Below are 27,273 nucleotides of genomic sequence, written 5' to 3' on the forward strand. Positions count from 1 at the left end.
CTTAATCTCCCTCTCGCCCCTCCCCCCATTATCCCACATTGCAAATCCTTGGGGGAAAATAAAATTCAGTATTCCAAAGTTTTCATCCACACATTTAACACCGCCTCCTAAATCGAATGCTCGAGCCTCTACTTTCGGATGCTTGTATTGGAAGAGGCTTCGGATTCTCTGTTGGAAGCAGGCCGTACATAATTCTGGAATACATTTTGCACGCGGGATGCATCTGAATGAATGAAAGGCCTTTTAACCCTCTGCTCCGTATGTCCCTTTGAAGGACTGCACCTAGACTTTTCGATGCTTGCGATGGTTCAAGTTGAGCCCCCGGGGCCCGTTACAGGACTGCATCGAAATGCACTCAGCGGAGCATCGCCTGCATCACTTGGACTGGAAGCCGGCAGGTGCACTTCGGGCACAACGTCGCGAGCGCTTTTCATCCCTGCAACCAACACACAGCGCAAAACGCTCTGGGACTGCAAGGGCAGGAGACTACACAGACCATGCTGGGAGAAAAGAAAAAAAAATGCGTTCTCTTTTTACCTGCCCAGACAATTCAGCAATCACAGCCGCCTCATTCAGGTCCAGCCAAGCCAATCACCCGCGCAGCCCGGGCAGCACGTGACTTCCGACGCTTCCGGCCTCCTATTCGGTGGTTTCTCGCCATGGCCGGGTCCGGCGCTAGGACCCGTGCACGGCTACGCTCGTTGCACTCACGCGATTGCCAGCCCCCTTTTCCGACACTTAACCAATAGGAAGCCGCCGCTCCGTAGGGACCAATGATGAGGAGATCTTGCGCGACTAGCCCATGTCGCTGCGGAGCGGAGGCGGGGGCGTAGGGCGGGGTCACGTGGGGCTGCGCGAAGAGCTGCTGGGAGTCGACTGGGCCGCGGGCCGCGGGGCCGGCGCCCTCCTGGAGGGATGGGGCTGCCGGGCGCGTAGGGGTAGGGGCCATGCCGCCCGGGCCCCGGGCCTGCCGCGTTCCGCGCCCCGGCCGCCGCGCCCCAAGTCCGCGCCGGGATGGTGAACCTGGCGGCCATGGTGTGGCGCCGGCTTCTGCGGAAGAGGTGGGTGCTCGCCCTGGTCTTCGGGCTGTCGCTCGTCTACTTCCTCAGCAGCACCTTCAAGCAGGTCAGTGGCCGCCCTTCCCCTCCTCCCCTTCCCTTCTTCCTTCCTTCCTCCCCTTTCCTTTACTTTCTCCTTCCTTCCTTCTCTTCTACCTGCCTCCCTTCCTTCGTTACCTTCCTCCTTTTTTCCTTCCTCCCTGTCTTCCCACCCCTTAACTTACCCCTTCCCTTCATTTCTTTCCCCTTCCTGTCCTTCCTTCTTCCTTCCCTTCTTCCTGCCTCCCCTCCTTTCTTACCTTCCTCCTTCCTTCCTTCCCTTCTTCCTGCCTCCCCTCCTTACCTTCCTCTTTCCCTTCCTGCCTCCCTTCCTTCCTTACCTTTCTCCTACTTCCTCCCCTTTTCCTTCCTTCCCCTTCCCTTTCTTCCTCCCCCTTCCCTTTCTTCCTTCCTCCCCTTCTTCCTCCCCCTTCCCTTCCGTCTTTCTTCCTTCCCTTCCTCCTTCCGTCCTCCTCCTTTCTGTCCCTCTCTCCCTTCTTCCTTTCCTCTCTCCTTTCTTCCTTGATATCCTCTTTCCTCACCTCGTTCTTCCTTCTCTTCCTTCCCTTTCTTCCCTGATTCCCTCCTTTCTCCCCTTCTAACGTTCCTTTCCTTTTTCCTCCCTTTTCTCCTTCCTTCCTTCCTCTCCTTCCTCCTTCTATCCTCCTTTCTTTTGCCCCTCTTTCTCCCTTCCTTCCTTCTTCCTCTTTCCTCACTTCGTTCTTCCTCCTTCCTTCCCTTTCTCCATTCCTTCCTCCTTCCTTCCCTTCCTCCTCCTTTTCCTTACTCCTCGCGTTTGTCGACCTCCCGGCTTCTGCAGCGGCGCCGCCGGGGCGTCCGAGGGTGGGGAGAGGTGCGCATTCCTGTCCCGGTCTCAGCACGGATGAGGGACCTGCCCACCGCGTTGGTCCCTGAAGCGGGAAGGGGTTGCTAGGCCAGGACAGAGCTGGGACTAGAACCCCGAGTTGAGGACCCTTCAGCGGTGGTGACTGCTTCTATGAACACCTCCATGCTTTTCACCTACCCGGTCCAGAGCTAAGAGAGGGCGTACATATGCTCGCTTCATCCTCGCGGCAGGCCTGGGAGAGGTGGGGTTCCCAGTATTACAGTGGGGGAAACCAAGACACAGGTGGCAAGGGTCGGCCAGCGCTGGCATGGGTGCCCTTCGTTTAATTTGGGGGTTCTGTGTCCTCCTGGGTGACTCAAAAGGACCCCCAGTTCCTTTTATGCTTTTTGTACATACATAACTTGATTGGTGGAATTCCACCCCTCCAACACACTGCACCCTTTCATTTTTCTTCCACGGGAGAAACAGCAAGGAGCTCGGGTGGGGAAGTCTTACCTAAAGCATTAATAAGTTTGTCTAGAAGTCCAGGTTGAGTGCTTAGTTGTGTAGAAGGGGTGGTTACGCTCCAGAGTGCACCCAGGATAACCCTGGGTTATGCTGTTGTCCTGACATGGTTATAAAAAGCTCTTCTTTTTACTCTCAAAGCTCAAGTGTGTAAATAAAATATATAAAAGAATAGAACATTAATAAAACTATGTGATCACTCTACGTTTAGTGGATTGAAGAATAGGGAATTGTACCTGACCTCCCAGTTTACCTTAGGCAAACAGAGAGACTGAGTGTTGTAAGTCTCTTTTATTGGCCGGGATGTCTGGACGATCATGTGAATTACCAGACTTCTGTGACTTGTGTTTTCTGCCACCTCAGACACCTCCTCACGGTGGCATGTTGTCCCTTGTCTGTCTTGTGGACCCCTGAGTGGTGGTGTGCGCCAGGACTCTGTCCTCTGCCTTCCTCTCTATCTGACTCAGGAGATCTCTGGGCCATTGTTTAAATACTCAGGTGATCTCTGGAGGTATGCTGTTGATGCCCGTTGTTGATAACAGCCTAGATCTGTCTAGAAATCCCCAAATTCTTATATCCGATTGCCTAGTTGATATCTTTTTTTTTCAAAGTGGTAAAATACGACATAAAATTTCCCATCTTTTTTTTTTTTTTTTTTCTTAAGACCGACTTTCGCTCTTGTTGCCCAGGCAACCTCCGACTGCCAGGTTCAAACAATTCTCCTGTTTCAGCCTTCCTGAGTAGCTGGGATTACAGGCATGCGCCACCACGTCTGGCTCATTTTGTATTTTTAGTAGAAATGGGATTTCTCTGTGTTGGTCATGGCTAGTCTTAAACTCCTGACCTCAGATGATCCACCCACCTCGGCCTCCCAAAGTGTTGGGATTACAGGTGTGAGCCACTGCGCCCAGCCAGAATTTCCCATCTTAACCTTTTTTAATACGGAGTCTCACTCTGTCACCCAGGCTGGACCGTAGTGGCATGATTTCAGCTCACTGCAATCTCCACCTCTCGAGTTCAAGCAATTCTCCTGCCTTAGCCTCCCGAGTAGCTGGGATTACAGGCGCCCGCCACACCCGGGTAATTTTTAGATTTTTAGTAGAGACGGTTTCGCTATGTTGGCCAGGCTGGTCTTGAACTCCGGACCTCAAGTGATCCACCTACCTCGGCCTCCCAAAGTGCCGGGATTACAGGCGTCAGCCACCATGCCCGGCCCCATCTTAACCATTTTTAAAGTGTGCAGTTCAGTGGTATTAAATACATCCTTAACGTTGTGCGACCATCACCACCATCCACTTCCGTAACTCTTCTAGAAACTGAAACTTTATATTCATTAAACAATTCGTTTCTCCCTTTCCCCAGCCTCTGGAAACTACCCTTCTACTTTCTAGTTGACGTTGAGTGTGTTCGTATTTGAACCAAACAGAACTCGTGATTCTCTGCCAGCACTTGTTCCTCCCCGAGTCTTCCGAGTCTCGCTCAGTGGCATTACTGTTTACCAGGTATTCAAGTCACTTCATTTGTTTTTTTCTCCTCTCACTCCCTATATCCACAATATTGGCTTTGTCTCCAGAGTGTATCCTGAATCTGCTCATTTCTTCGAAGTGTCACTGCTGTCACCCTAGGCCAAGCCACTGGCATCTCTCGTCTGGACCATTGCAGTAGCCCAGCAGCAAGTCTCTGCTTCCATTCTTGTCTTCTTCTCTTCCCAGCAGTAGGGGTAATAATCTTTAAAATTAAAAAAAAGGGATCATGGCACTTTCCCCAGGTAAAATTCTCAGAGAAAACTCTGGATTCTCTTCCAGGATCTCTGCATGGTTGAATCTTTTTTGTCATTTCAGGTCAGACTGTTACTATTTCAGACCATACCTGATAACACGGTGTAAATTACTTCAATTCCTTACTCATAAACCTGCTTTATTTTCTTTGTGGTAGGCGTCACAAACCGAACATTTCTTGTTCATTTACTTGTTTATCTGTCTTGCCTCACTTTCTCTTTTAGACTATGATATTCTTGACAACAGAGACCTTGTCTGTCTTGTTCATAGACTCTCCAGCCCTTAGGATACTGCCAGCCACTTCATGGGAATCCAAATATTGATTGAACAAACAAGTGAGCCTTTTTAACTGGGATGAATGTTTCTTTTCAGTCTGGCATACTTCTGCTAACCTTTCACCTCTTGGCTCAGGTGCTGTCCACTCTGTCACCTTCCCTACAACCACCTTTTCACTACCCTGACACATCCTCTTCATTTTAAAATTATAGTCATGCGTCACTCAAGATTTTGAAAAATGCATCTTTAGGTGATTGTGCTACACCCCTAGGCTATGTGGCATAGCCTATTGCCCCTAGGCGCTAAGTCTGTACAGCATGTGACTATACTGAATACTGTAGGCGATTGCAACGCAATGGGAGGTATTTGTGGATTTAAATATATCTAGCCGTAGAAAAGGTACAGTTAAAAATACTGTATACAAGATACAAAATGGGCTGGGTGCGGTGGCTCTTGCCTGTAATCCTATTAGTTTGGGAGTCTGAGGCAGGCAGATCACTTGAGGTCAGGAGTTCGAGACCAGCCTGGCCAACATGGCAAAACCCCATCTCTACTAAAAATATAAAAATTAGCCAGGTGTGGTGGCGCACACCTGTAATCCCAGCTATGTGGGAGGCTGAGGCAGGAGAGTCGCTTGAACCTGGGAGGTGGAGGTTGCAGTGAGCCGAGACCACACCACTGCACTCCAGCCTGGGCAACAGAGTGAGACTGTTTCAAAAAATCTAAGAGTAAAAATGGTACACCCGTAAAGAACACTTCCCGTGAGTGGAGCTTGCAGGACTGGAAGTTGTTCTGGATGAGTCAGTGAGTGAGTGGTGAGTGAACGTGAAGGCCCAGCAGGTTACTGTGTGCTACTGTCAGCTGTCCACACAGGCCACTCCACATTGATTTGAAGATTTTTCTTTAATAATAAGTTAACATTTGCTTACTGTAATGTTTTTACTTTATAAACTTTAATTTTTTAAAACTTTTTGGCTGTTGTATTAACACTTAGCTGAAAACACACACATTGTACAGCTGTACAAAAATATTTTTCTTATTTATATCCTTATTCTATATGCTTTTTCCCCTATTTTTCTGTTTTGTTTTATTACTTTTTAAACTTGTTTGTTAAAAACTAAGATGAAGCCAGGCGCAGTGGCTCATGCCTGTAATTGCCAGCACTTTGGGAGGCCGAGGCTGACAGATCATGAGGTCAGGAGATTGAGACCATCTTGGCTAACATGGTGAAATCCCATCTCTACTAAAAATACAAAAAAAATTAACCAGGCGTGGCAGGGGCCTGTAGTCCCAGCTACTCAGGAGGCTGAGGCAGGAGAATCGCTTGAACCCGGGAGGCGGAGGTTGCAGTGAGCCGAGATTGCGCCAGTGCACTCCAGAGTGAGCAACAGAGAGAGACTCTGTCTCAGAAAAAAACTAAGACAAGCACACACGTTAGCCTGGGCCTTCACAGGGTCGGGATCACCAATATCCCTGTCTCCTCCTCCACATCCTGCCGCCTTTTGTGTCCTTCAGTAACACCTAAAACACTTTCTTCAGATAAGTTTACAGATTTGTTCCCCATCATTATTACTGTGCTGTATTTTTCCCTGACTAGTGGTTGAAGATGAACATCTTACTGGTTTTGGTAATTTGACTGTTCTGCATCTTAAGTGGCCTTATCATGTCCTCTGACCATTTTATTACTGGATGTCTCTGTCACTTTGTAGGAATTCCTTGTGCTTAGGGCTATTATTTCTTTGTAACGGCTCGGGCTGGGACTCTGATTCAGGACCACCTGATTTTAAAGCCCACATTCTCAATTTGTGACCATCACGATAGAGATGAAGTGGGTTACATGCAACCTTGGTTTTGCTTGCATGGTTTTTATTGTTTTCTTGTTTTGTTTTGTTTGTTTTTTGAGACGGAGTCTCACTCTGTCACCCAGGCTGGAGTGCAGTGATGCACTACAACTTCCTCCTCCCAGGTTCAAGCAATTCTCCTGCCTCAGCCTCCCAAGTAGCGGGTATTGCAGGCACCCACCACCACACCTGGCTAATTTTGTATTTTTAGTAGAGATGGAGTTTTGCCACGTTGGCCAGGCTGGTCTTGAACTCCTGACCTCAGATGATCTGCCCGCCTCGGCCTCCCAAAGTGCTGGAATTACAGGCGTGAGCCACTGCGTACAGCCTTTTGTATTTTTAGTAGAGGTGGGGTTTCACTAGGTTGCTCAGGCTGGTATTGAACTCTTGAGTTTAAGCAATCCACCTGCCTCGGCCTCCCAGAGTGCTGGGATTACAGGTGTGAGCCACTGCCCGGCCGGTATGTTTAAAAATGGTATTAAAAATGTATGAGATTTTATATAAATCCTTTATTCTGGCTTCTCTTGAAATACCAGGATACTTATCAGCACTGGGTCTGTGTCTGGTCCAGCAGCAGTTGGGGAACTAACTGAGCCAAGCTGCAGTCCTTTAGATCTTGGGATCTGCTCTCCACTGGCACTCAGTGACTCATTATGTCCCGCCCTGATCTGCGGTAGTAGTTACCAGGGTTGTTCATAAGGAGTTGGTCATCCTCCTCTGGTCACATGGTGGGATTGGCTCCCACCCTCTTTGAAGGAGGGTGGCTGTGTGGCCTGCGTTAGCTTATACCATGTGAATTGTCACTTGCAGGCAGAAGCCGTGGTGACTATGGAGGCCATGTGCTGAGAGGGGGCCTCGTTCAGCCTGAGAGACTAGGATGAGCAGAACCCCTCGGCTTACCCATGTTAGACTTGTAGCATGAGCAAGAAACAATCTTCTGTGAAGCCACTGAGGCTTAGGATTTTTTAAAATTTGGTTTTGTTTATTTGTTTGTTTTTGATACAGGGTCTTGCTCTATCATCCAGGCTGGGGTGCAGTGGCACCATCATAGCTCTTTGCAACCTTGAACTCCTAGGCTCAAGGGATCCTCCCACTTCAACCTCCCGAGTAGCTGGAACTACAGGCATGCGCAATCACACCCAACTAATTAATTAATTAATTTTTTTGGTAGATATGGGCCCTCATTATTTTTTTCCAGGCTGGTGTCAAACTCCTGGGTTGAAGCAATGGACTGGCCTAGCCTCCCAGAGTGCTGGAATCACAGGCATGAGCTACTGCACCTAGCCTTTAGTTTTTTGTAATAACCTAACCCACTGGGTTCCAAAATGTGGTCTGTGGACCCCAGAGGGTCCCTGAGACTCTTTCAGGGGATCTGCAAGGCCAGAATTATTTTCAGAATAACAACAAAATATTGTTTGCTTTTTTCACCTTGTTGACACTTTGGTTTCTGCACTGATGGTGCAGAAGTCATGGAGGGGTCGAACTGGTACCTTAGCAAGGATCAAAGCAGCGGCAGCAGACTCTACTACTAGTTGTCGTATTCTTCACGGCCATACTTGTAGTTTTAAGAAAAGTACTAATTTTACTTAAGAATGAAGCAGTCAAACTTATTACTTTTGCTAAATTTTGATCCCCAAGTACATATCTTTTCTGTATAATGAAATGGGAAATATGCGTTAACAGTACGTTCTGCCTACAGAAATATGATGGGTGTCTTGAGGAGGAGCTTTGGCAATTGAGCTGCAAGCTTGAGTAGCCACTTTTTTCATGGAACACTATTTTTTCTTGAAAGAACAACTGATAACACTAGTTATTCAGATTTGGATATTTGGTAGACATTTTCTTGAAAAGGAAGTGAGCTTGTTACTTTACAGAAAACATCTGACATTATTTACCAATGATAATATTTAAGCTTTCAAGTGAAAATTAGAATTTTGGAAGATGTGTATCTGCTACCCTTAGCTTGTAACTTTCTAACACCTAAAGATTAAATCCCTGGTGATATTAACAAATGTGATTTTTTTAGTATTGTATAATGAAAATGTGTCAATTAGAAGATCTGCATAAGATCTGTTCAATGTGCAAGACAGACTCATGGATTTGAACAGTTCATGAAAAATTCATTGATACGGTTTCAGATGCCACATTTTGCTGAAGGAACTGGGTGTTTTGGTAAGTTTTATTGAGATATAATTCACATATCATACAGTTCACCCATTTAAAGTATATAATGCTGGTTTGTAGTATATTCACAGGCTGGACACGATGGCTCATGCATGTAATCACAGCACTTTGGGAGGCTGAGACAGGTGGATCACCTGAGGTCAGGAGTTTGAGACCAGCCTAGCCAACATGGTGAAACCCTGTCTCTACTAAAAATACAAAAATTAGCGGGGTGTGGTGGCGCATGCCTGTAATCCCAGCTACTCGGGGAGCCTGAGTGAGGAGAATCACTTGAACCCGGGAGGCGGAAGTTGCACTGAGCCAGGATCCACCACTGCACTCCAGCCTGAGTGACAGAGCAAGACTCTGTCTCAAAAAAAAAAAAAAAAAAAATTAAAAAAAAAAGTAGTATATTCACAAACCAGTAGTTTTAAAACATTTTCATCATCATCTTCCCCCTACCCCTCAGTCCTAAGCATTCAGTAATCTACTTTGTTTCTATACTTTTGCCTATTTTAGATATTTCATATAATTGGCATTCTATAATATGTGGTCTTTTTTGACTGGCGTTTGCATTTAGCATAATGTTTTCAAAGTTCATCCATGTCCTAGCATGTATTAGCACTTCATTTTTATGTCCGAATAATATTCCATCGCGTGCATCTGTCACATTTTCTTTATTCATTCTTTGTTGAGAGACATTTGGGTTGTTTCCACCTTTTAGTTATTATGAATAATGCTGTTACAGACCTTCATTTACATGTTTTCGTGTGGACATGTTTTCATTTCTCTTGGTATATTCCTAGGAGTGGCATTACTGGGTCAGATGGTAAATCTGTGTTGAACTTTTTGAGGAACTGCACAACTGTTCTCCAAACTGGCTGCACTGTGTGCAGTGAACTTTTAGTAACCTGCAGTTGTCAAATTCTGGTGTAGTATTTAGTGTCAAGTATGGTACAGTATTATCCATAATTTTCTGCGAAAGTTATTAAAGTAGTCCTCCCTTTTTCCAACTACACATCTGTGTGAAATAGTTTTTCTTCGTGTGCTCCAACGCAGACGATATATTGTGACAGATTGAATATAGAGGTCGCTTCGGAGATTCAGCTGTCTTCCCTTAAGGGAGACATTAAAAAGTTTGCAGAAATATAAAACATTTTAAGGATTTACGTTTTAATTTTCAATATGGTAAGCATCAATAGCCATAACTCACATAAACCCACGTATTGAGGTCCTCAGTAATTTTTAAGATTAGAAAGGGTTCCAGGACCAAAGACTTTGAGCCCCGCTGTCGTGGGTGCTCCGGCAGAGGCGCCTGCGTGCATCTGACTTGGCCGCCCCTGCTCAGCTGGCCTCAGTTTGAGGGGTCTTCCACTCCCTAGCTGTGGGCCTTGAGGGAGTTGGGGTTCTTCCTCTGTAAAATGGAGATGGTGAGATGGAATGTACGGGTCCAGGGTGTGTAGCATTGATTGAGAAGAGGCTATGAATGCTGTGAAGCTCCTCGTGCCCCTTAGCTCCACTGCAGTGAGACTGGAAACTCGTGGAGCAGATGCGACAGCTTTTGCCTGGAGAATAGTTGGTTATCCTCTCTGCTGCTTTGAATTCCTCTTTTCTTTGGTTTTCATGTTAATTAATGCTTAGGGGGATAACTTAAATTGTAGAGTTGGGAGGCAGGAGAAATCAGTGATGATGTTGGGGATGCCATTGAGGGAAGGGTTGGGAATGGTGAATGGTACCAGGTTTCTTGGGTGCATTTATTTAACAGATAACACCAACTGTGTGCCAGGCACTGTTCTGGTGGTTGGCGGAGACAGAGTGGGCAAAGCAGATGACGTCTCTCCCCTCCAAGAGCCTATATTGCGCTAGCGGGTAAGGAGGAGAGATAGTAAATAAGCAAAGTGATTTCAGATAATGATGTATGTCACGAAGGAAACGAAACAAGATGACATGATCTAGTGGCAGGGCGGGCCTAACTGTGAGGCATTTGACCTGAGATTAAACAAGTTCCGATCTTGGGAGTTGGAAGGGTCCTTAGGGTTCCTCTTGTGTAACCAGATGTTCTCATACGTGTTCAAATGAGACTTTCTGAAAGTCTCAGGGCTGTTTGCATAACTCCTTGAAAATACATGAACATGTTCAGCCTTAAAGGAGCTAAGTGTAAACTGGTGCCAAGTTAGATACTGTCTAAAGTGAAGTATATATCATATAGTATGAGAGTTGCTAATTTGGTGGGGATTTTTTTGTTTTTCACTGATTACTAAGATTATATATATTTCAGAGCGTTTGTCTCATGTTGCACAGGGTAGAGGAGGGGAACAGTTACCCGTAATCTCACTAACCAAAGGCATCCACTGTTCGTATTTGGGCATGTTTTCTTCCTGCCATTTTTCATATTTTTTGTTTGTATAGTTGAGGCATACCGTTTCTTCACTTAACATATAAGTATTTCCCTATCTTTAAAAGCTGTTTGGAAATATGATTTTTATAACTAAAAATTTCCATTATCAGGCTGCATTTAGCCATTTCCCAAATAGTAGACATTTGGAGTACCCTCTGGCCTTTCTCCACCTCCCCTCTTTTTTTGAGGTTCATAAGCAAGTCTCTCCTAATGACAAGAGTGCCTTATGTTTCTGTGCTTTACTGCTTACGTGGGACATTTATCTCACTTGACCTGTGATAACTCCTGAAAAGTACACAGCACAGTTAGGAATATACCCCTTCTGAAGTCAGACACAAAGCAACACATTTGTAATCACAGTGTGTTTCTATAGCTCTTTACAATTAGGAAGAAAGCCCTTGGGTACTTTTGGCTCCTGCTCTTCTCTTTGTAGCTAGTACACCCCACGTGGACATGTGTCACAGCATCTGCAGTACTTGATTTGGCACTGATGTATGGACGTACCCCTTTCTCAGCAGCCCTGAGGCTCTTCGAATACAGAACCAGACTGCCGTTCGTCTCTGCATCCTTAGCATTCTGTAAGAACTAGATACCTTTCAATGAATTTTGAATAAAAAAAAACAAATATGAGGAAAAGCTTAAAATTGAGACAGCCTAATAGGACAGGTGAAACAGTTCAGGAAAGGTAGAAAGCCCCTATCCTGTGAAGGAGTGCCCTCAGCACCCTTTGCAAGACTGGGCCTTCAAAAAAGCAAACACTGCTAAGTCATTTCTGCCACATGCCTTCACTATCCTTTTGGCAAGGTCTTTAGTATTCATGTTTGAAAACGCGTTGAAGTGCTGGGAGAATAGCTTTCCTGTTTACCAGGAATGTCATTATGTGGCAGGGGTCCTTCTGGGATGCACTTGACTGTGAACTCTTGTTTTCTTTCCAAAGAACAACAGGATAGCGTGGGAGTAATTTTTTTTTTTTTTTTTTTTTTTTTTTTGAGACGGAGTCTCGCTCTGCCGCCCAGGCTGGAGTGCTGTGGCCAGATCTCAGCTCACTGCAAGCTCCGCCTCCCGGGTTCACGCTATTCTCCTGCCTCAGCCTCCCGAGTAGCTGGGACTACAGGCGTCCGCCACCTCGCCCGGCTAATTTTTTTGTATTTTTTAGTAGAGACGGGGTTTCACTGTGTTAGCCAGGATGGTCTCGATCTCCTGACCTCATGATCCGCCCGTCTCGGCCTCCCAAAGTGCTGGGATTACAGGCTTGAGCCACCGCGCCCGGCCAGGGAGTAATGTTAAGAGCACTTTTAACCTTGTCGTAAAATCCAGTTTACTGTACTTTGACTAAGCTCTTAATAGTCTTTATGGCTATTAATTTATCTAGGGTAGCATTTGCAGCTCAGTTTAGTTTGCACATAGCTTGATGATGCAGTTAACTGATAGGGTCCCAGTAGAGCAGAAGAGTATGAATTTCAGGTAGTTAAGCAGCATGCACCTAAGTGATTTGTCCCATACTCCCAAGGCTGCTGCACTTAGCTCCTCTTCTCGCAGTGACTGAGGAATACAGATGTTGTTTTTGTATAACCCGCCCTGGTCCTGCTAGTACCAGTTCTTTCTTTGCAAAGAAACAAAAGGGAGGGGGCAGAATAGAAATTAAAGGCACCTTGAAAGACGGTAAATTAAAGAACAAAATCCGGTACCGGTGGAGTTGTGGTCAAATTGTAAACACTGTTATTTAAATGCTGGTACTATTACAGATGGTAGATGTAATGTGGGAAATCATTTGGCACTACATAGCGTTTTACTCCAAGTTATTCAAGAGAATTGTTTTAAAAACTCCACATTTTATTGCAGTATTATCTGTGCTAACAAAAACCTGGGCCTAATGTTGGTCTATAGAAGATGTGTTTACTAAATGATGGCACATCAACATGATGGATTATTAGATAGGCTTGAAAATGTGATTATCAGGATAATGTAGGGACTTGGAAATGTTTTACTATCCAATTAGTGTCAAGAAGAGCTGAATGCAAAACATCCTAATTTGTATAAATGTTGAGGTCAAAAGCTAGAAGCTGATATGCAAAAACAAATAGAATTTATTTAAGTTGATGGGATTATGGACAATTTTTGCCTTTAATGTTGGTAATCGTGTTTTTTAAACAATTTTTTGAATAATTGTAGATATACAGAAAAGTTCTAAGTATAATAGAAAGTTCCTACAGAATCTTTACTTAATTTCCTTCTGTTGTTAATAATCCTGTTTTTAATGTTGTTATCACTTTATTTTAAATTAAAAAGAATATTCCCAAGATGATTAAAGATAATTTTAATAACCACATATGTCCCTCCCATGTTAATAGTCTGTAGTGTAGTAGTTCCCCTTGTCTGTTCTGAGACCCTCAGTGGAAGCCTGAAACTACGGCTAGTACCAAACCCTCTCCATACTGTTTTCGACCTGGTAACTGAGTGACTACTGAGTGACTAACATGGATATGCTGGATGAAGGAATGATGCACAGCCCGGGTGAGACGGAATGGGATGGTGTGAGGTTACACCATGCTACTTAGAACGGTGGTCAATTTAAAACTTAGGAACTGTTTACTTCTGCAGTTTTTCATTTAATATTTTTGGACCACAGTTAACTGTGAGTAACTGTTAAACTTCAGAAAGTAAAACCATGGGTAAGGGAGACTACTGTATATCTTTCCATACCATTATCTGAGCTCTTGCAAACCTATATGTGCTTATTATCATAATTATTATCATAATATGTGTGATAGGCACATTATTCTGCAACTTGCTTTTTCCCTTAATAATACACTGTAGTCATGCCCTGGTCTGCAATCCTGTCTTTGTATTGAAATCATCTAGATACTTTAAAAATACTGATTCCCAGGTCTCCACAGATTTTTTCTGCCCATAGGTGGGCTTAGGAATCAGAATTTGTTTTTATGCTGCCTTCGTTAATCTAATGTGCAAAAGTCAGGTTGTAGAACTGCTACTCTAGTTAAATAGCTATCAGTCGTATCTAAGTTTGGTTGTAACAGTATTATACCAGTGTTTATTCAGTCATTTCTCTGTTATTGGGGTTTCAGGGGTTTTGTTTGTTTGTTTTTGAGACGAAGTTTTGCTCTTGTCGCCCAGGCTGGAGTGCAATGGTGTCATCTTGGCTCACTGCAGCCTTTACCTTCTGGGTTCATGCAATTCTCCTACTACCACGCCCGGCTAATTTTTGTATTTTTAGTAGAGATGGGGTTTCACCGTGTTGGCCAGGCTGGTCTCAAACTCCTGACCTTAGGTGATCCAACGGCCTTGGCCTCTCAAAGTGTTGGGATTACAGGCGTGAGCCACCACGCCTGGCAGGTTTCAGGTTTTTTATACCATTGCAATGATCATGTTGTAAACATCCCTGTATTTCCCTATACATTGGTGTTTTCCATAGGATAGACCTGAGTTTCCTGGGCCACAGTGTATGTAGATGTATATTTTTAAAATACTAATAGATCTTCCCAGATTACTTTCCTAGATAAATTTTAGTAACTATAAAGATATTTACCATTTTTTAAGTACATAAGCTTCTTCATCAAATTTTCAAGATTAGTCCCTTTGCTTAAAAAATGACACATAACAGGTTATTTTTAAAGGTAAAAGCCGCAGAACGCCGTTAGAATAGTGAATGTTTGAAGTACATTAAAGAGCCTTTGGGAGGGAGTCTTATCATTGCTTTGTTATCCAGGAATCCACTGAAGCATTCAGAAGAGGCTCTCTCAAGCTTGGCTTGTTTTCTAGCAGTTAGGCAGCTTCCTCCTTAGGTTTTTTTTTTTTTTTTTTAAACAGTATAGAAAATATTATAACAGTATAGAAAAGGTAGTTTTGAAAGCTGACTCCTACTGGACATAGCTTCTTCAAGGCCAGAAGAGGTGATCTTAAACTCTTGACTCCAGGGCAACTCTTCGAATTGCTTATATGGGTAGAGGGCTGGCTGACCCGGGCGTGTTCGGCAGAAGGTTACATACTCAGTGGTCCTTCACAGAAGAAATTCGCAAGTTGACATGCTTCATTTTGCTCCTAAAATCAAACTCCTAATTCACATTTTCCCAAATGTCTTCCACCAAAGTACCTGTAACTGCAAATGAAAGGGACTTTGTGCTCTAGATGTCTGAGATGAGAGTCACAAAAGTTTCTTCTGCTCTTTAAAAAGTGCGTTCACATTTTAAGTTCTGTTCCACAATGTATTTGTTTTAATATGAAAAATATTTTAAATTACTTGCCATCAGAAAGAAAAAGTCCAAAACTTTTCCTCTCCAATTTTTTCATAAAATTAACACTTTTATACACATTTATAATGTGCACGTCATCCAGAAGCCACGCATGTAAGTATGCCAGTTTTGAAGCATAGCGCTAGCTTATTACTTTTTCCTACAGGTTTATTTTATGTCTTTGGCTCAGGCTTTGCTTGTACCAGGAGAGTGCAGATTCCTGTAGTGTAAGCCTTTTATAGTATTTCTGTCCTCTTACTGTAGCTTCTATGAAAAATTGGTGAAATTGTAAGAAAGGATACTGGATACTTAACCTTCTCACTTATGGTTTCTTTGCAGGAGGAGAGGGCAGTGAGAGATAGGAATCTCCTCCAGGTTCATGACCATAATCAGCCCATCCCGTGGAAAGTGCAGTTTAACTTGGGCAATAGCAGTCGTCCGAGCAATCAGTGCCGCAACTCCATTCAAGGGAAGCACCTCATCACGGATGAACTCGGTGAGGCTGGCTTCCCTTCCTCTCCAGGCGATCAGGAGCGTAGACTGGTTGGGCCATTCATAGGGTTTTTGTTTTGCTAGGGATTCCTCTGCAACACATTTCCCCTCCTCGCTCATTTGCAAAATTCCCCAGGTTTTTATCTTCTATACCCTACTCATCATTCAAGGTTCCCTTCAACATCAGAGAAGCTTGTTTTGATAACTCTAACTCTAAAAGTTCCTTCTGCCTACAACTTACAGCATGAGCACTATGTCATGCATTAGTCCCCAGGCCACTTCTGACAATCTCTCCCCAGCCTCACTATTTCCCCATCTTGCCAATCTTTTTTTCTCATCTTGATGGTGAACTCGATAGGATAAGAGCTCAGTTTTCCTTTGTGGTGACCTGAGTAAAATTCACATTGTGTTGACACTCAAGAAGTGTACTTGTTCACTGACCAGATAATTTCAAAGTAATTATAAACACATTCAAAAAGTATGACTCTTAACAGTGAGAATGTAAATCTATTTGATAAGGTTTTCTCACTTCCTTGTAAGCTGTCAGAAGACTTGTGCCTGGGCGAGGTGGGGGACTAGACACCTGCTAAGCTCCTCCCACTTAGCAAACAGTGAGACTCCTGCTAGTGCTTAGCATGCACTCATGGAGCCTTCCTGTGTGCTGGGCACTGGGCTATTGCCTTTGATTTTCACAGCAGTCCTATGAGGTGGATACTGCTATCCTCGTATTATAGGCGAAGACATAGCACCAAAAGGTTAAGGAACTGGCCCAACATTGCCAAAGACTTTCATAAACCATAAACGTGATACCATTATCACATCAAAAAAAGTAACAATTTCTCCTAATGTCAAATATCCAACAGTATGTAAAGTTCCCTGATTGTTTTACAGGTTTTCTTTTCTATTGGTGGTTTGCAAATAACATGTTTTTTTTTCAAGAGCAAATTTTGCCCTGTTTCAAAAAGTCTCAGAACAAATGGATTATGAACGTGACAGTATAGAAATTGCTACAGGTTAGAATCTTCATATACATAATGAATCTGAACTAAATGAAGACACCTGCTGTCTTGAAAATGAAAGCCACAGGCCGGTGTGGTGGCTCACACCTGTAATCCCAGCACTTTGGGAGGCCAAGACAGGAGGAGCACTCAAGCCCAGGAGTTCAAGACCAGCCAGGGCAGCATAACAAAACTCTCTCTATAAAAAATAAAAAATTAGCTGGACGTGGTGGCACACTGCAAGTGGCACACCTCAGCCTCCCAAGTCCCAGCTACTCGGGTGGCTGAGGTGGGAAGATCATCTGAACCTGGGGAGGTCAAGGCTGCAGTGAGCTGTGATTATACCACGGCACTGCAGCCTGGGTGACAGAGTGAGGCCGTGTCTAAAAAAAAATTTAAGAAAAAAACGGTGCATTGTTGCTTAAAACGGGGATTGCATTCCTTTGCAAAATAAGAACACTTTAAAAAGATCTCAAAGTCTCCAAACCAGAGATGAGATTATTTGAAAATAAAGAAAGGAGCTGGAAGAAAACTGCCCACCTCAGGTTAGAGTGTTTTGTACCAGAATGCATTCCCAACTCAGCAGTGATGCCAGTGACAAGCTATGTTTTTAAGACACATTGAAAAAGCAAATCATACTGAAAATAATGTGGGTTTTGTTTTTTAATAAGCAGAGTGAAGTTAGCAAAAGGAAGTGACTTCCACAAGATGACATAGTCAATAGGCAGACATTGACTTGGAGTTCAGAGCTTCTTACAGGATGTGTGACATTCAGTGAGAACACACGAAATCTTACATACTCACTCTAATGTTTTAGCACTGGGTTGTGAGCACAGTTTGTCATCTTTTATCTTAGCTAGTGAAAGAATATTCTTTTGATTAATTTAGGTGAGACAGACTCTTGGACTCCTTGAGTCCAGAAATGAAGGAATCAATCAATCAATAAAAATCCAAGAGCTACAGGTTTTATTTTTCTCCATGAATATGGGTAAAGTAAGTAGTTTAGTAAAGAAAGCATGTAAGAACTTATGCCTCTTAGCAAACAGATGCTGCTGTGAATATTGCCAGGGTAACACATTATTAAATAAGATCATTTGCATTTACAAACTTTTCATAGGCTGGAAGTTAATTTTCAAGGCAATAGCAACACAGTATGAGGTTGTGATCTTACAGGACTCCTTGTTGGAGATAACATTTGAGTGAGTAGATGTCTGATGCAAGATGAGAATTTTTGATGAGCTTGCTTTCACCAAGCTAGAAAGAGCTGCATTTCAAGTCTGAATACTGTAAGTTGGCAGTGGGGGGAAAAAAGGATGCCTGAGATGCTGACACTTACAAGATGAAAAGTAAAGGGCAGAAAGAGAGTTTCAACAGGCAGAGTTTAAGTCACATTATATAGAGTTGCTGTATGTTTATTATTTTGAGTAGAATTTTGAGGAAAATGCTAACTAACTTATTTACATTTTGTGTTGGTTTCTAGTCCCTGTAAAGAAAATGAGTAGAATTAGGAAGAATCCCAAGAAACATTTACTATAGCATTAGAATCATCCTCTCTTAATTTAGAAGACAGAATAACATAAACAACAACTACAACAAAAGGCACCGATTCCCAAGTATCCGGAACCTGTTTCTCTATAGGCCTCATTTGCTCAAGCCTTAAGTGAGGGCCCTTTTAGTTTCTTCATTACCATTGTTCTACTGGTGCCTCCTGCTTTTGAACAGACTTTGTTTTCTAAAGTAGTTTCTGAAAACAACCTTATATGTACTTCGGCAAGTCTCCTTCTCTGAGGATGAGGAAGCTGGGCATTTGGAATGCAGCGATGTGAGGAGCAGCTGCTCTGCACCTGTGGGCCTGAATGTGCACCTGGGAGCTCATGTGTGCACCTGGGAGTTTCCTCAGGGCCATTGGTGGCCCTTATGGACTTATCCATACGTTTTTCTGTCCCATTCCCAAAAGGATGTAGAGAAATGTCTGTTTAGCAGCTCTGAACAATACCTTAGCTTTTGTAAGAAGATTTTTTTTCTCTAAAGTTGGGCATGAATGGGCTGGGTTGGAGGGGGCGTGTGTATATAGATGATGGGATTTATAAAAAGTTGCAGGGGGGGATTAGGAGGTTTTTTTCTTTCTTGAGTATTAGACAACTGCATTCCCGAAGGCGGAGGGGTGATTGAGTCCCTGGCGTGTACATGTACAAATCAGTTTATAAGAGTTAGGTGTGAATATTTCTATTTTTATAATCCTCCAAATTACTCAGTAAGCAGCGAGCGTCTGAAAGATATTTGTAAAGAGTGCTTTGTTTGTTCAATCTAGAAGGATCTCACTTTTAATGAATCGGTGCCTTGGTTTTTTTTCTGTTTTGAACTTTTTGTTCAGAAAAGAATGACATTTTTCTTCAGGCACAGATGAGATGTTGGCTTGCATAGGTTAGAACAGGAGAACGTAGCTATAGCTTGACCTGGTGATGAAATCAAACATGTGCCAGCAGACTAAACAGTAGGTGTAGGTAGGTTCCGACGTGTAGCCTGGCGATAACAGGGGACTGCCTGCTTCCTGTCAATGACTGCATGGGGGAAGCAAGTCTGACTCACATTATGTCCAGTTTCCAGCTCTTCGGTGCTTACGCTAATGCCCCAGACTCCAGCTTCTGTCTCTGTGTACTTTCACTGTTGCTTCATGGTCATCCCTGGTAGGGAGGTGGCAAGGCTGCTGGTTTTATGCTAAGGTTGGTCTCTGACTTTCAGGCTACGTTTGTGAGAGGAAGGATTTGCTGGTAAATGGCTGCTGTAACGTCAACGTCCCTAGCACGAAGCAGTACTGCTGTGATGGCTGCTGGCCCAACGGCTGCTGCAGCGCCTATGAGTACTGTGTCTCCTGCTGCCTGCAGCCCAACAAGGTATGGGGAGTCGCTCCTGTTCTGTGACTCCTTTTTTCTTTTGGCGTTTGTTTTATGATGAGCATTAGGCTCTTCATGTGAGGTTCTTCTGAAAATAAAACTTAGGAACTTTGTAGATGTCAGAAATTGCTGTACAATAGCTTTTATCTAATGTGAAAGGAGGTGGTTCCCAGTTGCTTGAATGGTTCTTTTGCAGAATGGACCATTGTATTGCTAATCACATATCTAATGAATAAGATACCCAGGGTGCTTTGGCATGCACGTGTATGCACGTGTGTGTCCCTTCCCCTCCCTTCTTTTCTCCTTTTCTTTCCCCCTAGTCCCTGTATCAGCATTCTCTTAGTTTAGGAGAGATAGCCAAGGTCACCTTCTGCTGGCTTAGGTAATTTATTACAGGCACTAACTTTTGTTTCCATAGCAACTTCTCCTGGAGCGCTTCCTCAACCGGGCAGCTGTGGCATTCCAGAACCTCTTCATGGCAGTCGAAGATCACTTTGAGTTGTGCCTGGCCAAATGCAGGACCTCATCCCAGGTCAGAAGCTGTGATGTCTCTAGCTGTGGGATGGCAGCTGATGGGTTAGAAGGAAACTAGAAAATGCATACTGAGATCCTTTTGGTGGGGTGGTAATGGAGAAGAGAAGAGACTCAAATGAAGCTATGTCACGCTTTGTTTGGTGTGATGATAGTATTTAAATGTCAATGTGAGATGTATACAAGTTAGGGGAGGTGAAGCATTTTTATTAAATCAAGGTCTAATTAACTTGCATCTCTTCTATGTGGTTGGTACATTTGCTCCTTAAGTGGAAGCTTAAAATTATTTTTAAGTCTGGTGGAGTCCTAATATTCCAGCTCCTAAGAGAAGGTCCTCCTCCCTGTCTTTGAAATATGGCTAAGGCTTTCCAGTAACCACTTGTTTAGAGTAAGTAGCAATTTGTTCTGGGATGGAGTCGTTGTTTATTTTAGGATTCAAGGGGATGAGGCAGGTGAATGTTTAAAAATACATGAATAAATCTGTAGGCTCTCAGGCTCTCAATACATATTAGCGTGCTGTCATTAAATGCTTCGCTCTTTGGGCATTAAATATTATTGCACCTGCTGCCGAAAGCGTCTGAAAGTCTTTTGCCTTTTCATCACTGTCTCCTCGGCTCTCAGCTATTGTGGTTGGGCAGTTGTCGTAGCTCTCTTTGTAAAATCACCAGACATGTTTATTATACAAGCACACTTCTTCTGGCTTCTATTCATGGTGTCTCTAAGATTTTACTGGCTTCGTCTGAGATAACGGACTCATTTGTCATTCTCCAAAGCTCTTGTACCCTTTGCCAGATTTCTGTAGTCCACCTTTTGATTTTATGCCCCTTCTCATGTCTCTGGTTTGTTCTGCGAGCATTCAGTATCATTGGGTAAATGTTTCAGGGATTATAATGAGCATTTGAAAACATTAAGAAATTCCTGATGGTCTTGTTTTGCTTGAAGAGCTTTCCACTTGAATGAGCTTTAAAGGAAATGAGGAGGAAGGCTGAACACATGACTCATTTTGATTCAGATTCTCTCTCATTCTGAGAAACGCTAGAAAAGGCGAAGTATTTTCTTTCCTTCACTGATAAAACCCAGGAATTATTTCCAGTCTTCATGGAAGCTACTATACTTTCGGACTTGGTCTTTTTACCATAAAAAGATTTCCCAATTGCCATTTGATTTGTTTTGATAAAAGTATCCCAAGAAAGAGAAGATTTGGCTATATGTCTGTTAAATTGGATGAATATTTACAAGTTTGTTGCTTAGCATTGGTCTTGGACTAATTAATGAATTCTAGACTAGCCAAAAACTCAAGTTGCTTGTATGAAAACAAATTGCTGAAAAATTAGCCATCAGGAATGATTGTCTGCTTTAAATCACACTTCCAATTTGCTTAGCCAAATGAGGCTTGCATGGTATTGTAGGAATTGGCTCATGCACCAAATTTTTAGGTACATAAACTTTATGAAAGCGATTTAAAGTGCGTCTCCGCAGCTTGCCTTACGGGGAACTGAATGCACAGGATCAGGTGCAGAACGCCCATCGGATCTTAGACTGTTCCGAGTAATTGGAGAAAAAGTAGTTGTCTTGAGTCACCAGGTCACGGTGAAGTTACTCACTGGTGTACACAAAAAGAAACAGTCCCACAGTGATGTTATGTCTGTGTTCATGCTCTGCATTGGCATTCTGGGTTGAGCATTCTTTGTTCCAGAAAGTGCCTTGGAGCCTTTAGTGACATTTGGAGATGGACTCGGCCAGCCTCCTGCAGGGAGAGTCTGACAGTCCCGATCCACTCTCACTCTTCCTAGAGGGAGGCGTGTGAAGCTGTGCTCACTCTCACCGCACTCTTATCTTCCTTTTGCCAACAGAGCGTGCAGCATGAGAACACCTACCGGGACCCCATAGCAAAGTATTGCTATGGAGAAAGCCCGCCTGAGCTCTTCCCCGCATGACGGGTGCAGCGGACTTGCTCCAGCGTGGGTGAGGAGGCCCTGCCGAAGAACTCGCCTCCTGGGGCCCAGCTTTAGCCATCGGGCCAGGCTGCGGGAAGAAGACAAAGGCAGCGTGAGGAAACCTTGGCTTTGCCCACTTCTCGTGTTGTCATCGTTGGCTTCGCTCACCACCCCGGCTTACCAGATGGAACTCTTCTGTAAAGCAGCTTGGACCCTCCAGCCAGTCCCATTCGGGAAAGATGAAACTGGAGGCCCGGCTCGCGGTTTTGCTGGAGTTCTTGGATGACTCAGCCCTGGGACCTGCACAGGAACCTGTGACTTGTGTTTGTCGGAGTCCGGTGTCACTTCCCGTTTTGATCCAGGCCCTCTCACTGTAAAATTATTTATTGGATTCCTTTAGAGTAATGGGAAAATTCTAATGTTTTATGCAGGAAAATGCCTTGCCATTCTAGTTGAATATGTTCAAGGAAATTATTTTTGTTGTTGTTCTGTGTTCTCGAGTTTCAGGAGTTAAATCATTCTTCCTCCCAGATAAAACATTTTCTCTTTTAGGACGTGGATATTCTCTCTAGGCAGTTATTTTTGTTTGTATTTCGACAGTATCGAGCATAGGCCCTGAACATGACCTGTTAGCCATATCCTGACGTGTAAAATGATCTGAAAACTCAGACGCTCTTCCATTCTAATTTAACTGCAAGATTTCTAGCAGTGGGCGCTGTGTGCCTGCCCTCAGGTTCTTTTCCAGTGGCAGTTGAATGTGCTCATATACCCTATGGAGAGCACTGTTTTAGCAGAAATCTAATTTCTCTTCCTGGAGGAATTTGTTCTCATTTCTTTTGCCACTTAAAATTAACTGTGGGCTACTCAGCCAGGGTTCAGTGGGAGCCTCAGGAAGGTCAGAGGCAACCTCCTCCCCTATTCTGTCAATAGAAACCCAATGTTTCTATTGAGGCAGTTCCTAAACGCACCTCGCAGCTTGCTGTATGTGTTTATTCTTTATTGACTTCAGCTTTGGGGATGTAACAGGTACAAATGTTTGGTTTCCCTATGATTTATAAAGAAGAAGAAGAAGCCCAACTTTCTCTCAGAGCACTGCAAGAGAAGGGTCTTACACCTGCCCTCAGTGGGAGATGAGAATGGTCATTATGACTTAGAGAATGCTACACATGTAGGTTGCTGGTGTGTCCTGAATCCACAGGCATGAAACACTCCCCATTTTTCCTACTGTAATGCAGACTCTCCGGCTCAAGGTCTAGAATATGTGATCCTAAGATGAAGATATGCCCTTTGAATAGTACTGCTCTTTGGTTTCAGGAGTCACATGAACACACAACTCTCCTATATTCCTTCACGAACCTCAGGATTGAGCAAGGTCTTTGTAATTTTTTTGGTTCATATTATTGACCTGGGAGCAAGGTGCTAATTCTATGGTCAGTAGTCAACGTTTTTTTCAGTGGAGCTTTTTCTTTGGCCCATGTTTGCCTTCCAATACATTCCTGCAGTATGTAGTGGTGATTTTCCTTAATTTCCTCCTGCTACCTCTTATACTCATCTCCCAGAGTTATTTGCCTCCCTTAAGTAAGTTTTCCTAGAGGGTAAGCTGGTCAGGCAATTTTAAAAATATTAGATCCCAAGAAATCTATTCCGTTGACATTGGACTTATCCGATTCCATGTGTTTGCAGCAGGACTACATCGAACTCTGATGTGACGGATCGTGGCATGTCTGCATGTCTCATCCATCTATTGTTTTTGGTAACTCAGTTTGGAATTTCAGTGTCGGTCTTCCCCCAGTTGACATTGGTGTCAGCCTCTCCTTTGAGCTTATTTTAACTCTTGAGCAACATAACGTAGATTTAATGTGAACAGTTTATACCAAAGGGCAGTCTGTTGCCTATTTACGGATCCTCTCTGACTTTGTACTTGAAGAGCGCATTTTACATTTCCAGTGCTTTCACAAACAGGAACTCCAACCTTACGATGGAGACTTAAGCTTGCTTGTATTTCCACTTTGTGGATGAGGAAATACGAGAGGTGGAGTGACTTCCTGGGTCCCCACTGAGATTTAGTGACAGCTGCCAAACAAGAACTTCATCTCTGACTCTAGATCTAGTCCTCATCTCAGTCTCTTGCCAGCTCCAGCCCTGACACGGTAGGCGTCTCCCCTGAGAGCAGATGCATTTCAATTGTCCAGGCCAAAAGAGGGGCGAGGCGGCCTAAACACCCAAATTAGGTGGAGGATCCAAAGGTCATTTTCATTTGGCTGTGGGATATGTATTTTGTACTTCAGTCAGCTAGGGGTGTGCTCACTGTTTTTGGAAATTCACAGTGCTTGAGCCTCCATAATGAAGCCAGGCTGCAGAGCACCTGGCACGTGCTCCAGGCTCCCAGCTCCCAGCCTAGGACCCCTGCCTGCCCTCCACTCTGGTTTGTTTGTGGTTCCCTCGACCTAGGGTTTCTAGAATCAGGGACTTTGTCTAAGTTTTGTTTGCCTAGAGCCCAACGAAGTGTGTGATACACGTTGGGAGTTTAGAAGATCACAGAAGGGATGAAAACACCTTCAGAAAAAATTTTATCAGGGGGGCGCGATGGCTCACGCCTGTAAATCTCAGCACTTTGGGAGGCCAAGGCAGGTGGATCACCTGAAAGCAGGAGTTCAGACCAGCCTGACTGATATGGTGAAATCCCGTCTCTACTAAAAATACAAAAATTAGCCGGGTGTGGGGGTATGCACCTGTAGTCATGAGACTGTGTCTCAAAAAAAAGAAAAAAATGTTATTAATAAGTGAGTGTTTTAGGCTCAAGGGAATTGAGTCATACAGCGCATCTCCCCCAGTTCTGCATCTTATTTGCTGCGCTTGCTGAAGTTGTAAAGATTGGTCCTAACAGGGAAAGAAACATACAAGAGACTCTGAAAAGGGCTCTGAGACAGGCAAGGACAAAGGAGGGAGGGAAACACCTTCCGCGGGGCCTGGGACCTGGCAGTGCTAGAGCTGGTTTTTTGGTTTGTTTGTTTTGAGATGGAGTCTCGCTCTGTCGCTCAGGCTGGAGTGCAATGGCACGATCTCGGCTCACTGCAACCTCCGCCTCCTGGGTTCAAGCAATTCTCCTGCCTCACCCTCCTGAGTAGCTGGGATTGCAGACATGCACCACCACACCCAGCTATGTTTTTGTATTTTTAGTAGACGGGGTTTCACCATGTTAGCCAGGCTGGTCACAGACTCCTGACTTCAGATGATCTGCCCGCCTCAGCCTCCCAAAGTGCTGGGATTACAGATGTGAGCCAGTGCGCCCGCCTGGATCTGCTATTGATGGGTGAGCTCCACAGCTTTTGCAGAAGCAGAAGATAGGACTTGAGAGCAGTGCTGTCACCTCTCAGCATGTCCCCAAGCCCAACTGGGGCCTCCTGGAGATGCCTCAGCCGGCGGTGGCCCCAAGGGAATCGTGGGGAACAGTTGCACAATTTGCAAGTTGCTGAGTGCAGCTTTTCCCATCCTTGGGATCTGCAGATAAATTGTAAACGTAGCGAGGTACTGCTTATTGGATGTACTTTTCACAGGTAGGACAGAATTCTTTAGGGACTCTGGAGTTGGGAGCTACCACTTCTTACTAGCGGCGTGGCCTGAGGCAGTCTTCCTCCTCTGTGTCTCAGGCCCTTCATCTGTGAAATGGGGTCATAGCATTTGTCTCTCAGGGTCGCTGTGAAGTGTCGATGTGAGCAAGGCCTGAGGCTTGGCAAGAAGTCAATGTCTGCAACTCAATGGGGAGCAATGGCAGGGGTCGGCTCGGATGGGGTGGGTGGGCTCCTGGGGTTAGGGTAGGAATTACAGCGCTCTTGTTACCATTGTTACTATTTTTGAAATAACTCATGCTAAAGATACGATATTTCAGATAATTCAGAAGCACGTAAGGATGAAACTTGGGATAACGTAAAATCCCACAACCTAGGGATACGCACCACCCATTTTTGTCTTCCCCCATTTTCTAGGCAAAAATGAAAGCACTTTGTCCTCTTGAAAAACAATTCTCAAATGAATATCCTATGTTACGTAGAGGCCTATGTGATGCATTTGCGTGGCCACATGGTGTCAATTTCATGGATATACAATAATATTAATTCCCTGCTGAGGACGTTAACTCGTTTCTAAGGCTGCTTGTTGTTTTTGCTACTACAAATAATGCATTGATGATAAATACTTTTACATACATGGTTGTGTGTTTATCTGAACTATTTTCACCAATATATTCACCTAGTGTGTATGGGAGTGTCCATTTTTGTCATACCCCTGATAACCCTGTGATAATAATTTTAAACATTTTGCTAATGGATCTCAATGTTCTTGTTTGAATGTATTTAATTTCTAGTAAAATGAGCCCCATTCCTTGTTTTGATTGGCCATTTACCATGTACGTATGGTGAAAAGCCTATTCGTGACTTAGCCAATGTTGTTTCTTTTTCTCACTGATTACAACAGTACATTTTTAAATGAAAGCAGCCTTTGTCCCCTTCTCTCGTTTTTCAGCCCTGTGTTAGAAACAAGTAAGCTCACATATTCACAAACCAACTTTTCCAGTTCACCTAGGGCAGTGGGACTCAACCGGGGGATATTTTGCTCCCCCGGGAACACTTGGCAATGTCTGGAGACATTTTTATCACAGCTGGGGAGGAGGGCAGTACTGTGGGCACTGGTGGAGGGAGGCCAGGGATGGTGCCCAACATCGTGCAGTGCCCGGGACAGCCCCCACGACACAGAATTACCTGGCTGGAAGTGTGAGCTGCCCTGCTGTGGGGTCACATCTCCCCCTTAGGTTGGACAGAGGAGCTCCTGGTAACTGAGTGCTGTCTTCATTATTTTCCTGCCCTTGCCTTCTGCTGTGCTGAAGTGCTGCTGATTAAATTACCCTGAAATCCTCACAGGACACGTTACTTCCTCACATGTCTCTACCAGCCCGGCGCTGCCCAAGGAATGGCATTATTACTTTGCCACTGTGTCCTCACCGCACTCTTGGACTCCACCAAATGCAGACACCCTCCTGTCTGCAGAAGGATCTGGAGGAGTAGGAACGCCTCCCCTCTACGACAGATTGGCTCTCCCCCCAGCACCTCGCCAGCAGTTCTTTGAATGGAGTGGCTTTGGAGGTGGGGGTTGGGGAAGAAATGTGGGCCTGTCATCACAGATTCTGTTTAGAAAACTAGGCATTCTACTAAAAAGGTATCACATAAGTAAATAGGAGCAATAAAAACTAAGAAGATAGTGGGACTCTGAGC

At 44.2% G+C, this 27,273-nt stretch overlaps 2 protein-coding genes across 6 annotated transcripts in view; one reads left to right on the forward strand and one right to left on the reverse strand.

Moving 5' to 3' along the window:
• RNFT2 (ring finger protein, transmembrane 2) overlaps positions 1-787 on the reverse strand; it is a 109,738-nt gene extending 108,951 nt beyond the window's left edge. The window contains exon 1 of the mRNA XM_033220463.1: positions 538-787. The gene's annotated coding sequence lies outside the window, so the exon portion shown is untranslated. The remainder of the gene's footprint in view (positions 1-537) is intronic.
• Positions 788-812: 25 nt separating this feature from the next.
• Positions 813-26,499, forward strand: CUNH12orf49 (chromosome unknown C12orf49 homolog). Of its 5 annotated transcripts, none has more exons than XM_033220465.1 (5): positions 813-1,125; positions 15,494-15,650; positions 19,387-19,538; positions 19,957-20,070; positions 21,923-26,499. In XM_033220465.1, exons 1-5 carry the CDS (start codon positions 1,015-1,017, stop codon positions 22,004-22,006), a joined length of 618 nt encoding a protein of 205 aa, XP_033076356.1. In that variant the 5' UTR covers positions 813-1,014; the 3' UTR covers positions 22,007-26,499. The 5 variants fall into 5 exon arrangements, with proteins under 5 accessions (XP_033076356.1, XP_033076355.1, XP_033076357.1 ...); XM_033220464.1 differs by having other exon boundaries at positions 832-1,061; XM_033220466.1 differs by lacking the exon at positions 15,494-15,650 and having other exon boundaries at positions 832-1,125.
• The last annotated feature ends 774 nt before the right edge of the window (positions 26,500-27,273 follow it).

Source organism: Trachypithecus francoisi, unplaced genomic scaffold, assembly GCF_009764315.1.
Source record: "Trachypithecus francoisi isolate TF-2019V2 unplaced genomic scaffold, Tfra_2.0 Lachesis_group11, whole genome shotgun sequence".
Classification (NCBI taxonomy): Eukaryota; Metazoa; Chordata; class Mammalia; order Primates; family Cercopithecidae; genus Trachypithecus; species Trachypithecus francoisi.